General features: G+C 38.7%; 1 protein-coding gene across 1 annotated transcript; it reads left to right on the forward strand.

Moving 5' to 3' along the window:
- The first annotated feature begins 201 nt into the window (after window positions 1–201).
- Window positions 202–13,333, forward strand: ATF3 (activating transcription factor 3). Its single transcript, XM_063303299.1, has 4 exons — window positions 202–435; window positions 7,997–8,240; window positions 9,657–9,764; window positions 11,166–13,333. The coding sequence occupies exons 2-4, from the start codon at window positions 8,001–8,003 to the stop codon at window positions 11,361–11,363; spliced, it is 546 nt and encodes a 181-aa protein (XP_063159369.1). The 5' UTR covers window positions 202–435; window positions 7,997–8,000; the 3' UTR covers window positions 11,364–13,333.
- The last annotated feature ends 2,152 nt before the right edge of the window (window positions 13,334–15,485 follow it).

Here is a 15,485-nt window from a genome sequence, read left to right on the forward strand (position 1 = left end):
GGACCTCCTCCTCCTCGCCCGGGGAGCGGGGAAGGCCTGGCGTCACTCGGAGGCCCCGCCCCCGCGGCCGTGACTCCACCCCTTCTGACCCGCTCTCCCTGAGGAGCCTTTTAATAGCATGACATCACCTGGACTCGCGGCCAGAGTAAATACCAGTGCTGCCCGCTGGCTATATAAAGGGGGTGATGCAACCGCGCGGGGAGCCAGAGGTTCGGAGCGGCGCTCAGAGCCAGGGAGTCGCGGCGGCTACCGCTGCCATCCAGGATCAGGGAGCGGCGGCACCCGTCCCGATTTGACTGGAGTCACCGCAACACTCACTTTCTAAAGTCCACTCACGCGGTTGCGAGTTCGCATTTCCCTGTGTTTGCTGTTTCACTTTCTGTGTAGTTCTTCGCTGTGAAGAAGGAAGGCGCGTAGAAGAAGTGGAGAAAGCAGGTAGGGACGAGCGAGATACCGGGGGGGGGGAGTGGGGTGAACGAAGCGGTAAAGTTCAGGAGAAAGGAAGGTCTTTGCTCTTTGTCCAGCTGTTGCGGTTGGATATGTAAAGGGAGGGAAAAGTGCTTAGAAACTCGCGTCTCTAACTAGATGTGTCTCCGTTCTTCCATCCCTTTCGTTTTCCTAATGATGCGGTGAATTTTTTGTGTGGGTTGGGGAGGACGAAGACGGAAATAAGTTCTCATCAAAGAAATAAAAGAAATTTCGCTTTTGCAGAACTGACGACCTGAAAACAACATTTAAAAAATTAGGCAATTTCTCTTTCCCTTTGAAATCAGACCAACTGAAAGTAAAAGTCCATTCATCCGAATGAAAATTTGAGCGCTCAATAACAGGCACGCCTAAGAAAGAAACTCGCACTTGGTTTCCTTGTTAGCAGTTTGCTGGTTGTTATTTTACAGTTCTGTGATCGCCAGGGTGTTCTTCCTCGGGGGGCGGGGGTAGGATGAAAGAAACCATCTTTCTCCCCGCCGCGCGCTCCAGAAGCTACAGGTCCAACTTGACATTCCGAGATCATCTGTGTAAAAACGCGTAGAAAAAGTTATTGCGGCTCTTTGTTTAAGGTCATCCCCAACAGGTTTTTCGATAGTCTCTTAGACCCGATTATAATCAAATGATTGTATCACTCACTCAGTTACGGTAAGCTGTGGGAAGCGGGACGGCACGATGCAAAGTTTAACTTTGTTTGTTAGCTGGTGATACCTTCGGTCATCGGTAGGTGGCGAGCTGGGTGGTTGCGAGCGCGGCGTCTGCTCTGAGCCGGATGCTCCTGTCTGAACTGTCACTTTTGTTTTTATACACAATATTATAAAGCAAGAAAACGTGCTTTTCAGGTGTGTGGAATTACCTGTGCATATGTGTATGGGTGCCTTCCTGAAAACCTGTGACCTACCAACCAGAGGCAGATGCAGAATTCACAATCTCTAATAAAATACTCCTAGCGCCAGATACCAAAGAAACGTAACTCTTTCATTTCAGAAATTAATCGCTGGTTACCTTAAGGTTTCCTCATTTTTTGATCTGGATAGGCAGGCATTTCCTTCTCCTATTCTCTGTTGATTAATTGACTAGTTCAATTTATTCAGAATATTTCTTTTTAACCACAAAGCTCTCAAAAGAGCCATTGTTCAATAATTGGGAGTCAGAAATCATTACAGATTTACCCCCTGAAAGTCTGCCACTCAGTCTAGCTTCTGTTCACTCCAGGTATTAAAGCAACTCAGTTTGGAATTACAACATTGTAAAGTAGTTCAGACTAGCATATTTACTCCGGAGTAAGGTTTCTGCCAGCAGCTGTAGGTTTATTTTGGGATTTCAGGGTAGAGATGATGTCTGGGATTTTCAAGAATGAGATTTTTGTGTCTCCCACACCTGTGTTAGGGAAGAGAGGTAGCTATAGATCTGCTATTGGCCATGTTGACTGGGAATTAAGAGCTGTGAAGTCCAAGATAAGCAAGGGACTCAAAGTTGGAAAAGCTGATACAGATAAATATTAACAGCAAATCGCTTTTACCGAAGTGATCTTGCGGACAAAAGGAAAATACCTACATCTGTCAATTTTATTTATATGAAGATGAGTCATTAGTAAATCCAGGATTTATTTCAACCTAAGCTCGGAAGTAAGTCCCACTGAATTAAATGGGATTTATTCCTAAAGTTAAGTCTGTGTAGCATGCCTGCCCAGAAAGCCAGTGTAGTGAGCTTTCTTGGAACCAAGCCCACAAACTTGGTAACAAGCTTCATAATTCATAAGAAAGTATTTATAGGACTATAACCTTACAGCAAAATCTGTATTATTTGCTCATAAGTAAGAACCAATGTGTTCAATGTCAACGAGCTCTGGTAGCACCTTGATTTATTTTCTGTCTTTTTAAAATATGTATAAGGATAAACATATACATTTTTAAAAGACAATAACACTATATAAGTAAAATAATAAATAAATAAATATGGAGTCAAAAGACATTTATTCAGAATTCCAACTCAGTTCAGTAGGGATCATTCTTAAGTAAATGTCCAGATAGAATTTCTGCCAAAGTCAGTATAATAATGTTATTAGTGGAAAAATAAACTACTGTGCATGAAGCAAATGACAACAGCGCTTTATTGAAGAAAATGCTATGAGTACACTTTTGTCCAACTTTCTGACTTAAGCAGGACTAAATAAGGACAATAGTGAAAACTGATCACAGTGAGCAATTTCTGGTGCCATATCAATTGCCTTTCATAGTCTTAACAACTGGTAATTTTAAAAACAGCAGATAAATGGGGCCAGATTGCAGTGTAGAAGCCCTAAAAGGTCACATTCAATTCAGGATGGTTATGAACTTTAATTACTCTTATAGCTGTGTAAGATTAACAGGTCTTATAGCATCAGCAAGGAGGAGGAAGATATTCAGGGAAAAAGCCAAAGCAAATTTTTTTAACTAAGAACGACTTTTAGGTTTTGACTTTAAAAAAGTGGGTGAAGGGTCAGGTCAGGAGGCTTAAAGCTTTGAACGCCAACTAAATTAGCTAAATGATTTAGCTTTGAAGCTTCTGAGAATGGTAGAGAACAAACAGTTTTGTGGGTTATAATAAAAATGTGAGCTATTAATATTAAAATATGACCGAAATGGGACCTGGTAGAAATAAATATTATAATATGGACTGTTAATTTTCTGACTACCAGCCACACCTTTTTAAATATAGTCCATTCCACCTCTCCACACAGTTTCCCAGCTCTTGGGCTCCATCCTCCCCAGCATTCCATGGTCACAGAGGCTATCTGGTTCTCACTGGGCTGTTAGGAGTTTCCCTTTCTCTTTTTCTTAATATTTTTGTCCTTCTGCAAACCTTTGCACTTTCCTCAGACTTGTACTACCTCTTTCTTGCACATAGGTTACACCATGTTGGCTACATGATATACATTTAGAAAGTGATTTTGTTTTCACGTATATAGAATTTACTGAACTGTAACTGTAGAACACAGTTTCAGAAATGTAACACCTTTTGCCTCAAAATGCCTGCATGCTCTTCTTATTTAATTGGATGGTCCTTTGAAAAAAAATTCAGAGTATCTTTGTATAACACTGTGAGTTAATTGACACAGATCAGAAGGAATGAGAAAAATAGGATTTTCTGTTTCTATATGAGAAAAAAAAAACCCTGTACTCTGGATACAGCAAAAATAAACATTCCCTCCACCCCACATAGCACCTGACCCCTGGAATGACATCCTCCCTGAGATTTGTAAGGCGCCCACCCTGATTTTATTTAAACACTAAGAACTGGTTCTTTCCCCAGGCTTTAGGCTAGAGTACGTGATGGACCCCTTGTGGTTTGCTTGATCTGAGAGATTGTGATTGGTTTTTCTGGATGTTTTCTTTTGTGCGGGCTGCATTGTTTTAAATTTCATATATTGTATGCTGCCCAGAGTCACAATGGAGTCAGGCAGCTTATAAATCAAATAATGTATTAAATAATAATTTAATGATACTGTAAATAAATAAAAATAATAAAAAGTTTGATAATAAATTAAAAAACATGATGTTTGTGATGTGGCTGATTCTAATGCGGCGATATGGTAAAGTAGATCCTGATATGCCTAAGTCTCAAGACTGATTTTGCTTCTTTTGTTAAAATATATTAGGCAATGAAGATAAAAGTGAAGACCTTTTGATGTGCAGAATAGACAATCCTTGAATCATTTAGTCTTCCTCAATGTGGACTCCTCCATATATGTCGATCCACAGTTTCCACCATCCCTAACCAGTACAGGGAAGGTGAGCTAGATTCCCCAATGACTTGTCCCTTAAAATGTTACTTTAAATGCTAATTGTTAAGCGCTAAGAGGGAGATTTCCCCCCCCCATTACCTTGTTTAAAGGGGGGGCAGTTGGCAAAGAGATTAGGGCCTTTTAACATTTTAAAACATAGGTTTGGCCTATCAGACATACTTACAATAATTTGGAAATAAAACTGTGGCATGGCTGTAAGTGTCATGAGTAAGGATGGCGAGCAGGGGGCTCCCATCCAGACTGTCAAGCGCATGCATAGCACTGAGGAATTGTTCAGCCATTCAAAGAGACACAGATCGGGACCGCCTTAACCCTTGGGGGTTATATGTCTGGGTTTTTCCCACGCTTCTTCAGTTTGTTAGGATTCTTGTTAAGTACTAGTAATAAATATTAGAGACCAGTTCATTGTCTCAGTGTGTTTCCTGGTAGTTAGGACAGTAAGTAATTATACGATGCATTTGTGTGATTGCAACTACCTTGCAACGGTCAGACGAGATATCCAGTTTCCTGGATGTAATAAAATGTTGAGTTTGTTTCTGTAACTTCTTTGACAGTTACAAGGCTCTGTATTGTTTTGGATAGTTCTATAGACTCAGTATATGTGACAGTTATTTAAATAAAGGTAGTACCATTGAAATAAATCTAAGCCAAGGAAAGCCTGGTAGATGGTGTAAAATGGAAGTTGGAAATGGAAATAAGAAGCTCAGATTCCAGTTCTTGCTTACTCAGTATAAAGATGATTGAATACCATAATTATATTTTAACTTAATTCCATCTCTGGGGTGTAATGAAGGTCAAACACCCTTCTGTGCACCTTCCATGAGGAAGCTTGGGGTTGTAGAGGACATACAACTAAATCAGTGTCAATGTGCAGGACTCAATACATCTTGGAGACCTCTTCCCTGATTCAGGAGGTGCTCTACTGAATTTGAGATGTGAAGCGCTAGTTTTGGTTACCTAGTAGTGAGGAAAGATCACTGAACAAAATCCTCCATCTGAAACACAGCTGAGAATGTGGTTCAACTGCAGTGTGGTTGTTGGGATAGGATTATTATAGCCTTGAAGTTGTAGTAATTCTCTCCAAAATGCTGTTGTATTACCAGCATTCTCAGCTGTTTCTCTGCCACAAGATTGGTGTAATGAGACCCTGGCTATTCCCCAAACTCTCAAGAAGTTATGATGAAGCCAACAATAATGGCAATGCAAGGAATGGGACACCAGGAATTGACATTCTTAAGAAACACCTATAGACCACAGCTGATTATGAGACCTGTGTGTGTGCACGTACCCCTGTGTAAAATTACCCATTCTTTACAGCATCTTGTTGTCTCCATCACTTTTCTGAACTTTGTAAGGCAGTTTTCTATCCCTACAAAGCTGAAACAGGTATGCATTTTCTGTATATTCCATCTAGAATTATATGCTCTTTATGATAAATGAAAGATGCACACACAGCAATTGTTTTTTTAAAACAATAATGCTAGGAGCAGCTTATTATTTATTTATTTAATTTTCTATCCCACCTTTATTATTTTTATAAATAACTCAAGGCAGCGAACATACCTCAGCCGGCTTTTATCCCCAAGGCGGGACTAGAACTCTGTCTTCTGGTTTCTAGCCCATTGCCTTAACCACTAGACCCAACTGGCTCTCTCTATTACCATCTGAGTTGAAGGTTTAGATGATAAACCTGAACACTGTAAACCTTTGTTGACTTGGTTTGAGTAGAGTATCTGCCTCTTGAAAGGATTAAGGAGTATCAGGATTTTGAGCTGTGACTCATGATTTAGGGGATTTCTTAGCAAAATTACATAATTTTCTCAAGGTCTCTATAAATTACAATTCCAGGAAATCTTCCCTCTGATGATCAAGAGGTCAAAAACTCTTTTATGTTCTACTTTCCTTGTTTGAGGTGAGGTCTGTACAACATTATATTGTTACACAGAAAATACAGCAGTGAAGAGATTAATGTAGACACTCTCTGTATATTGTCGAATACTTACATTTTGCTGTTAGAGGACTATGAGTTTCCAGTGCATTTATGTCTTTTGCAAGTAGCAAAGCATGTGTCCATGACCATGTAGAGACAGAATACATATTTAATTATATATGGAGGTCCTTTCTGTGTTAACCATTGGTTGTGTGTATCTTGAAGGTCTAGAAATTGTGTGAGCATAAAACAAGCATTAGAGAACTAAATAAAGACTCCAAGTCTTTATTTTATTTCATAAATAAATTTGGACTTGATTTGGACTTGCTCTCTAATATACCACTTTAAATAAAACAATTAACATTGATGTGTCTGTTCATAATTGGGCTTGTCAAACTCTAACCATTACATGAAACTGTAAAAGGTAATGCATAAAGTAAATTCTGTTTAATAGCTTATTGGATTCACTTGTGTATATAACCTAAAGGCAATAATTGGCTTATCTATTGTGAAGTGAATTGTAATATTGCTGTGATTGTAGTCATTATGCAAAGTAGATTTCAGTATCTACTTAAGGAGACTAAAAAATGATTCTGTCCTTATATGTCCCAAACATATTTTTTTCAATAAAGTGTGTTGTCTACCTCTAATCTCCACGGTGTAGCTTCAAGAAGCTCCTAAAAATAGAATGGCAAAATAGATGTGAACACTTATATGTATGAAAGACATACATTGTTTCCAAAAAAATGAATTACTTGACTATTCCCTGTATTGATTTGGTGTATTTAACATTAATAAACAACATAGGTATAAGACAATTTCATGCGCCGTTCCTAACTATCTACACATGAGACAAGGATATTAATCAGAAATGAGTTGTTCAGATCCAAGTGGTCTTATTGTACAAGTACTCATTCAGTCTTAAACATTTTTCAATGTCCAGTATTCCTTAACCAGTTCTATTAAAAGGAGTTATTTGTATTCAATATTATTATATGGTATGATTGATTCCTGATGGTTCTGTGAAATATAGGTTCAATTTCTAGTTTATTTATTTATTTGTTTGTTTGTTTATCTATTTTCTATCCCGCCTTTATTATTTTTATAAATGATTTAAGGTGGCAAACGTACCTAATACACCTTCCTCCTCCTATTTTCCCCACAACAACAACCCTGTGAGGTGAGTTGGGCTGAGAGAGAGTGACTAGCCCAAGATTGTCCAGCCGGCTTTCATGCCTAAGGTGGGACTAGAACTGAGTCTCCTGGTTTCTAGCCCGTTGCCTTAACCACTAGACCAAACTGGGATGATGATGATGATGATGGTGATGGTGATGGTGATTGCCTTCTCTCTTGAGGTGCCTGCCTTATGGAACAGCATCCCCCTTGAGATCCAGGCAGCCCCAATCCTGTTAGCCCTCTGGAAAGCATTGAAGACCTGATTTCATTCAGCACTGGGGCAAGTCTATTAAATGAGCCCAATGTAGATTTTAAGGGTCTCAGCTTTGTTGTAATGTTGCTTTATTAGTTTTTTGTTTTTATGTTTTGCATAGTAAGCCATCCAGAGTCACAAGACTGAGATGGGTGGCTGTATAAATACAATAAACAAATGATGCTCTGCATGTGTACATATAATCGCTCTATTAATATCCAGTCATGGGCCAGAATCTCATCATTATTCAGTATTTGATTTTCTGAACTCTGTGTTAATTGAATTAACTATGCTGTAGTCAATATTTTTTTTTCTTCATTAAACTTTGGAAAGATTCATTCTTATCCTCCTTGTTCCCATGCAGCAAAATGATGCTCCAACACCTGGGCCAGGTGTCTGCTTCAGAAGTCAGCGCTTCTGCAATTATTCCATGCTTGTCTCCTCCAGTATCGCTGGGCTTTGAAGACTTCACAAATCTGACCCCATTGGTGAAAGAAGAATTAAGATTTGCCATCCAGAATAAATGCCTATCTCACAGGATGCCCTCCACCTTGGATACAGTCATGGTTTCTGATAGATCTGGTGAAACATCTCTCTTAAAAAGAGAGGTATTCTATTTTTATTTTTAACTTATGTTCAACCACAGCTTTTTAATCTGCTTTCTAAGAACAGAGAATGCCTCCCCCCTGCATTATTATTATTATCAACATTATCATTATTTATAAATCATAGAATGTGCCAAACTTTATTATTATAGTTAATAGTGATGTTGACTTCCCCTTGAATCAAAATTGACTCCAGTTGATTAGATGGAAGTGTGCCACTGCCTTCATCCTGGAGACAGACAGACAGGATAGAGATAGATAGATAGAGAGAGAGAGAGAGAGAGAGAGAGAGAGATTGAACCTTAACTTCCCAGTCTAGTTTACAGCTCTGGGATTCCCTGATGGTTTTCCATACAATAACTAATGAGATCCAACCCTGCTTATATAGGCATCCCCACCTAACCATGATGACATCGAAGTGATATAATAGTGATGCCACACACTGGTACATAAGGGGCAGAGTTTGCCTCATAATGGATTTTGACACTTGCCACCTTCCTGGACACCCATGTCTGCTTAGTTTTCAAGATCAGACAAAGTTAGGTAGGTGCTGCCACCTGTTGTGACAAATTGGTTAGTCCCTTTGGCATTTGCAGTCAGTGATCTGCATGTGCTTGAAGGGAAAAGGCTTGAGGAAAGACAAGCAATGTTGGAAATGTGGTCCGCTTCTGGAAGGCATCAGGCAGTGAAGGCTCCTGTGATTGTTACAGGTTTTATAATTATGCAGTGTAACACATTTCAGAATAGACTATACCACAATATAATGCATACATTTTGCACATAGAAATTCTTAGTTCATTCCCTGGCACCTTTTTTTCAAAAAAGGCAATAAGAAAGATCTCTGCCTGAGACTTCAATGGAGAGTTGATAATATTTGGCTTCCTATGTCCCTTCTCCATAATTCCAATTATGCAGGAAAGCAAGAGGAGAAGGAAACACTATTTCTCTGTGATAAGAAAAGACATTCTATTATGCTCAGAGGCAACGTTTTTAGTATTCCAGGTTGTAAGGTCCTGCTCTGTCAGAGGATGGATTCAGAAGATGAACCTTATTAGGACTTAAACCTGCTTAGAGAAGAAAATTCAGAATGCGCCCAGCCTCTTTAGTAGATCAGATAAATTCAAGTACATTTGACACTACGGTATTTGGTGACTGTAGGGAAGTTTCTTCAAGGCTGTGCTTACATATCAGAGGTATTCTGTCTTACTGTACATCAACTTTCTGTGTTCCAGTGATCTCCTAAACATGCCAGACAAGTTCTATCCTGCTTCATACAAAGTAAAATGACTAAACGTGAACTAACCGTTAGCCATTTTGTTGATAAGGAACAAATCAGGCTTAGTGACTTGTTTCTCTCCCCACCGCCATCTCTCTTTTGGCTGATAACCAAGCAACCCTAACCTCTTTGGATTCTATTAGTGTGCACCTGAAGAAGATGAAAGGAAAAGACGTCGGAGAGAAAGAAACAAGATTGCAGCAGCAAAGTGTCGAAACAAAAAGAAGGAAAAAACTGAATGCCTGCAGAAAGTAAGTTAATTGATACCTTCTGCTTAATCTCTGGGAATTGTAGACACATCCTCATAAGGTGAAAGGTCCTTAAAATTTCACTGATAAAATGACCATGGAACTTTTCACTGTGCGTTGCTGATTAGTCATAATATTGGTTAGCTTGCTGAAGATGAAATTATAGAAAGAAAATGTAAAATCTTATGCTAAAGCTTTAGATGTGATATTGCTTAACTGATAAATCTTCTAGCCCAAATAATATTGGGTAATCTTTTCACTTAAAATTTAAACAATTTTCAAGACATAATCAGAAGGATTAATCAAACACTCACTGTAGTTGTAGTTAAATACAGTAGCAAGGGTTTTACAGGAAAAAATACCAAAAAGGCAAGTTACTACCTCCAAGATCTGATGCTTTAAATACTGTGTTTATCTGAAAGGAAGGCTACATTTTTTTCCTCCCAAGTAACTAATCTTTAAAATGGGAGGCAGATTTTTTTTTTCCTTTCATTCATCCAACCATCCAACCTAAATTCAGGGTCTTTGGGCAAAATGGTAAAAGAATAAAGGGAATAGGAGAATCTCTGGCCAAGTTGGACTGCATCTCTTATACTCCCCAGCCACCCAGAAATATATTCAAAAATGTATAGAGGGCACCAGACTGAAGAAAATAGAGGTAGGGAGTTATAATAATAGATAATTTATCTATTCATTAAATTTATATCCTGCTTTTCCTCCAGATTGCCTCCTCCAGTTGTTTTCCCAGCTCACCAACTTTGTGGGTTGAGATATAGTGACTGAACTAAAATTTTCCAGTGAATTATCATGACTTTCCAGCCTTAGCCTAACACCTGAACCATTGCCCCACAAGACAGGGATTTGTTTGGTTGGCTTGGAGCTGTGACTTCAAGAAACAGAAGGTTCTTGGGGGAAATTTAAAAAGAAAGGTGGTAGTATTCTAGAAGGGAAACTTGGCTTTAAGAAAAAGAGAGCAAGACAGATTATTGAAATAAATGGAGAGTTACGGAGTTGGAAGAACAAAAAGATATATTGGGGAAGAAGGTAAGAAGATGGGAAGATAATAGCTTGTTAAAGGGGATAAGGAAAGGAATGAGAAGGCATTTAAGATAAATGGAAAATGTACTGGATGGTCCGAACATGGAGGAGGTGAATAATTTTGGTTACAGAATTCTGCACAGAGGTCAAAAGATTGAGAAACTGACATACAAAGGCAAAATGATACAAATAAACCATCATAATCTATTTAATCTTGACAGAAAATGGGTTTCCATAGTATATTTCCTGGCACACATAGTCATGTGAATGAGCCCTGAGCTACAGATTTAAGTTATTTTTTTCCCCATTTTTACTTGTATTTTTAAAACTTCCACTTCTATGTTTATACCTTTCTTCTGTTACCAGGAATCAGAAAAACTGGAAACAATCAATGCAGAACTGAAAGCTCAGATTGAAGAGCTGAAAAATGAGAAGCAGCACTTGATCTACATGCTCAACCTACATAGGCCCACCTGTATTGTCCGGGCCCAGAATGGTAGGACACCAGAGGATGAAAGGAACCTTTTCATTCAGCAGATCAAGGAGGGAACCTTGCAAGGCTAAACAATGATGAAACAGTGCTCAATGTTCTTTAGTCATGCTTCATACCATCAAAAAGCCCAACTTGCCACCCCAAGTTAGAAGCCACAGAGAAGATATTTCAGAATTTGTGGCCTCCATTTAGTCAAGAGAAGATGGATCTGACATGACTTTGCTAAGCAGAAAGGACTATGTTAACTTAGCTTCAGCTTTCCCTAGCAAAGACTCAGTTGGGTGGAAGAGAGCCACAGCCTTTGCTCCAGGTTTAACCAGCTGCCCTACTTGCTCTCCTACAAGCAGTATGGCTCTAGACTTGTTAAGTACTTGCTGGCATGCACTTGTAATGTTTCTGGTAGGACAGAAGGGTTCTCAGTGATGCACATCTGATGAACGGCTAAGCTGAAAGGATTCCACTCACTGGGTAGGAAATTTAGGTGGAATGGGTTGTGTTTTGTTTGTTTTGCTTTATACTTTCAAAAGAAAGAGGTTAGCAACTTCCAGAATGCTGCTTTCAGTTCTGAAAGGCATTGCAATATAACAGAAATTGCTAGGTTTCTACAACTAATGCAACATTTAACCTGAGCACTGCACTTTGTTAATGATATTTTCATAAACGACCTTCTGTGGGTTTTTTGATGACTCAAGTTAGAGGTGATCATGGGACAAATGGGACAGGCTTCAGTGTCTTGCAGAATTGCTCACAGAACTAAGACTCAATATATCAAGTTGGAGCATTACCACTCCTGGCTTATTTTAAGAAGGGAGCATATCCCTTTCAAAACTCAATTAATGAGTCACAGACAGTATTCAAAAGAATGTTATATAACCATGGAATCATCACTAGAGATGTAAACTTGAATGCCTCTCTGACTTGTGATTTACCTTGTCCTTGATTCTCAACTTACACGTTTCCCTGGCACAATCTTTTTCAGAACTAGAAAATATGATTGCTCGCAATTTACATATATTAATTTATATGTAGGCATTAATGAAGTGAGAAATTGTTGAGTGACTAAGGTTATGGCTCTGCTAAGAAAAGAGATGAAAAATTAAAGATGGGCTATTTGGTATGGATTTGCCTTGATGGAATGCTTCACATCACAAAAGCCATGTGATTCTTTTCAGTGAGGCAAGGTGTCACAATTCTCCTGAGTGAGCCTGGGTTTTTGGTTGCCTTGAATCCTTGCCTGGCAGGTCCATGAGTCAGAAGAGACTTCCAGTCAGCTCCTGGCAGCACTGGAGGAAGCTTTTGCACATGCACAGAAACTTCTTTCATCTAATGAAACTGTCAGAGGAAATAGTCAAAGCCAATGACATGATGTAACATGGTTATTTTGCTTTTAGAAGTGGGTCAGGGGAATGCAGTGTTTTCTGAAGCCACTTTAAAGGGATGCTTTACTGACAGTCTCCCTTTGAAGGCCCATGAGGATGTAGCCCAAGAACCTTGACAGCTTCTTAAGAACTGAAAAGCAAGCCCAGGAGATGTTTCTTTCATCATTCTGTAAAAAAGGTAGTAGGAGGTAGTACTGGAGGCTTATTAGTTGTATTTAGGCCATATACTGAGTCTCAATCCATGTTAAGCTGATGTTGTATTAATCATAAAATCTGGATCTTCTTAAAAGTATGGGAGCATGCCTCAAAACCAGCATTGGCCTTCCATACTGTATCAATAGTAAATTTCGAACAACAAAGATTATAGTCTGTTTAACTGGCAATGTTAACATTTAGATTAAACTTCTTAAAGTGCTCTTTGTCCTGCAGGTCATTCTTCTAGATGTATAAGAGCTAAACTCTCAGAATTCCCAGCCAGTGTGATCAAAAGACAATGCAGACTAGGTATTCTGGGAGTTCCCTCAATGCATCTGAAAGGCACCCCTTTGGGAAAAGTTGCTGTAGGCTTTTGGAATCAAATGGGAAATCATAGACTGTAATGCATTCATTTTACAGGTAGTCCTCACTTAATGACTGCAATTGGGACTGGCAGCTCCATCACTAAATGATGTGGTTGCTAAGTGAGACACCACGTGACCATGACTTACTTACTGCCGGCTTCCGCATTGATATTGCTTGTCAGAAGCCAGCTGTAAAGCTCTCAAATGATGATCACATGACTGTGGGATGCTGCTACTGTATGTACGAGGACTGATCACAAAGTTACTTTTTCAGTGCCATTGTAAGTTTGAATGATCGCCAAACAGGGCAGTCATTAACAGAGGATTACTTGTACTCCTTGGAATAGGGCTACCAGATCTGGGCTGCAAAGATGTGGACGATCACTAGATAGCAGCAAAGAGATACAAACAGCTCCATCTCATTTCTGCCATCTAGGGAGTAGCCTAGTTTTTTATAGCCCTACCGTTTCTACTGGATGCCTGAAGGTTCTCTGAACACTCTACCTCTCAGCCTGCAGTGCTCTACCTATATGCAATGGAGAATGAACCAGAGGCTTACTGTAACACTTACCTAACTTCAGTTCTGAATGTTGCATGTGGTCTCTCCATGCTTCTTTACACTAATGTGAAAGAAAAATTGTTTGGTAAAATATCTGTGGATTGAAGACTGGATCTACAGACAAGGATCCTTTTACCCCTGCTCAGTTGAAATGCTATCCACCCATTCTTAAGTCAATAATAAATTTCAAACAACAAAGATTATAGTCTGTTTAACTGGCAATGTTAACTTTTAGATTAAACTTGATCTAATGATATTAGTGTAAAATTTGCTGTCTCTAAGGAACTGCATTCACCTACTTCCTTCCACAGTAATGGGTGACAATGCTTAACATATTGCTTAACATTGCTCTTCAACAGTCTCAAACTAAAGGGGAGATACTCTGTAACGTTGGTACAGCAAAGGGCAACTTAAGCCTGGCTCACTCATAAGCTGGGGTGAAATGAAGGCACCACAGTGGGGAGACAGCAGGAAAAAGATGTTGCCGGGGCATATTTGTGCCATGGTTAAATGCAAGTGGGGAGAAGTTCTAGAGATCATAAAGTTAAAAATACTTATCAGATGTATTCAAGCTTTATATATGAGGGCTGTCTTGCACTCAAATGGACTTACTCCTTTTATCATATTCTTAAACAGTACAAGAATATTATGTCTCAGATTCTAACAATTCACCTTTATAAATAATCGGGAGTAAAATAGAATCTGGAGTCTGCACTCTGCTGAATGTGCAGGAGACGTCATTTTAGATCTCAAATTCTGGAAAATTAAAGGGTTTGTTTTCAAAACCTACGTTCTTCTTTACAAACTTCAAAATAATGCAAAAAACAAAATTACAAAAATGAAGTAAAACTTCAACTGTTTTCTGAAATGCATTCTACTCAGAATTTAAACTAAATTAGAATGCTCAAATTCTTAATTCTGCTATTTCTGCCCTAGAAAAAAATTGGTTTTAAAGGGTGGTGTAAACTTAAGAAAAAAGAAAAAAAATTGCTCAACTCTTTTTAAGTACATTACACAGTATTTGCATGTTTTGGTCTCTGAGATCTACTTTCTTTAATGACAAAATCAAAGCAGTAGACTAAATAGCTTGCAGAACAGAATACTTTGTCCAAACATTACATCTGTTAAAATTCATATACATATACAATACTCAAACAGCAGCATCAAAAATGTAGACCCTCAGTCTTAACTAGCTTACTTCTCTGTTTTATCTCACACTGATTTTTACATTCTGCAACAGAAGAATTTAATACGTTTTCAGCGAGCTGGATATATTATTATGTCCAATACTGTGTTCCAAATATATAGTTCATGTAACTGAAATACAAGAAAATGGGCCAAATTCTGTCTCTTTAGAAAATTATTTTTTCTTCTTGCATAGAAAATGTATTTTGCTGTTTATGAAGGTTTTTTCCTGCCACGTTTGACAATAGATGCCAGTGGCCTTTATATATCAATTCATTGATTAAACTTTTTATGGAGGGGTATTATATAACTGCAAATGCTAGCAAGAACACTGTTGAACAAATTTTACTTGGGTTTATTTAACAATGATTCTGTGTGCCCATGTAGTTATATATGGTAACACATACAGCACTTATTTTCTGTTATTGTCTCTGAAAGCATACTTCACTCAGTGTAAATGCTGTGGGCTGGATCCAAAAACGAAGAGTGGAAGGAAACGTATCGCCTGTG

Source organism: Candoia aspera, chromosome 1 (genome assembly GCF_035149785.1).
Source record: "Candoia aspera isolate rCanAsp1 chromosome 1, rCanAsp1.hap2, whole genome shotgun sequence".
Classification (NCBI taxonomy): Eukaryota; Metazoa; Chordata; class Lepidosauria; order Squamata; family Boidae; genus Candoia; species Candoia aspera.

Bases quoted from the DNA above. Each gene is read 5' to 3' on its own strand.
- ATF3 (XM_063303299.1), top strand. From the start codon at position 8,001: ATGATGCTCCAACACCTGGGCCAGGTGTCTGCTTCAGAAGTCAGCGCT. The intron at 8,241-9,656 runs GTATTCTATTTT...GGATTCTATTAG, and splicing joins CATCTCTCTTAAAAAGAGAG to TGTGCACCTGAAGAAGATGA. The intron at 9,765-11,165 runs GTAAGTTAATTG...TTCTGTTACCAG, and splicing joins AAACTGAATGCCTGCAGAAA to GAATCAGAAAAACTGGAAAC.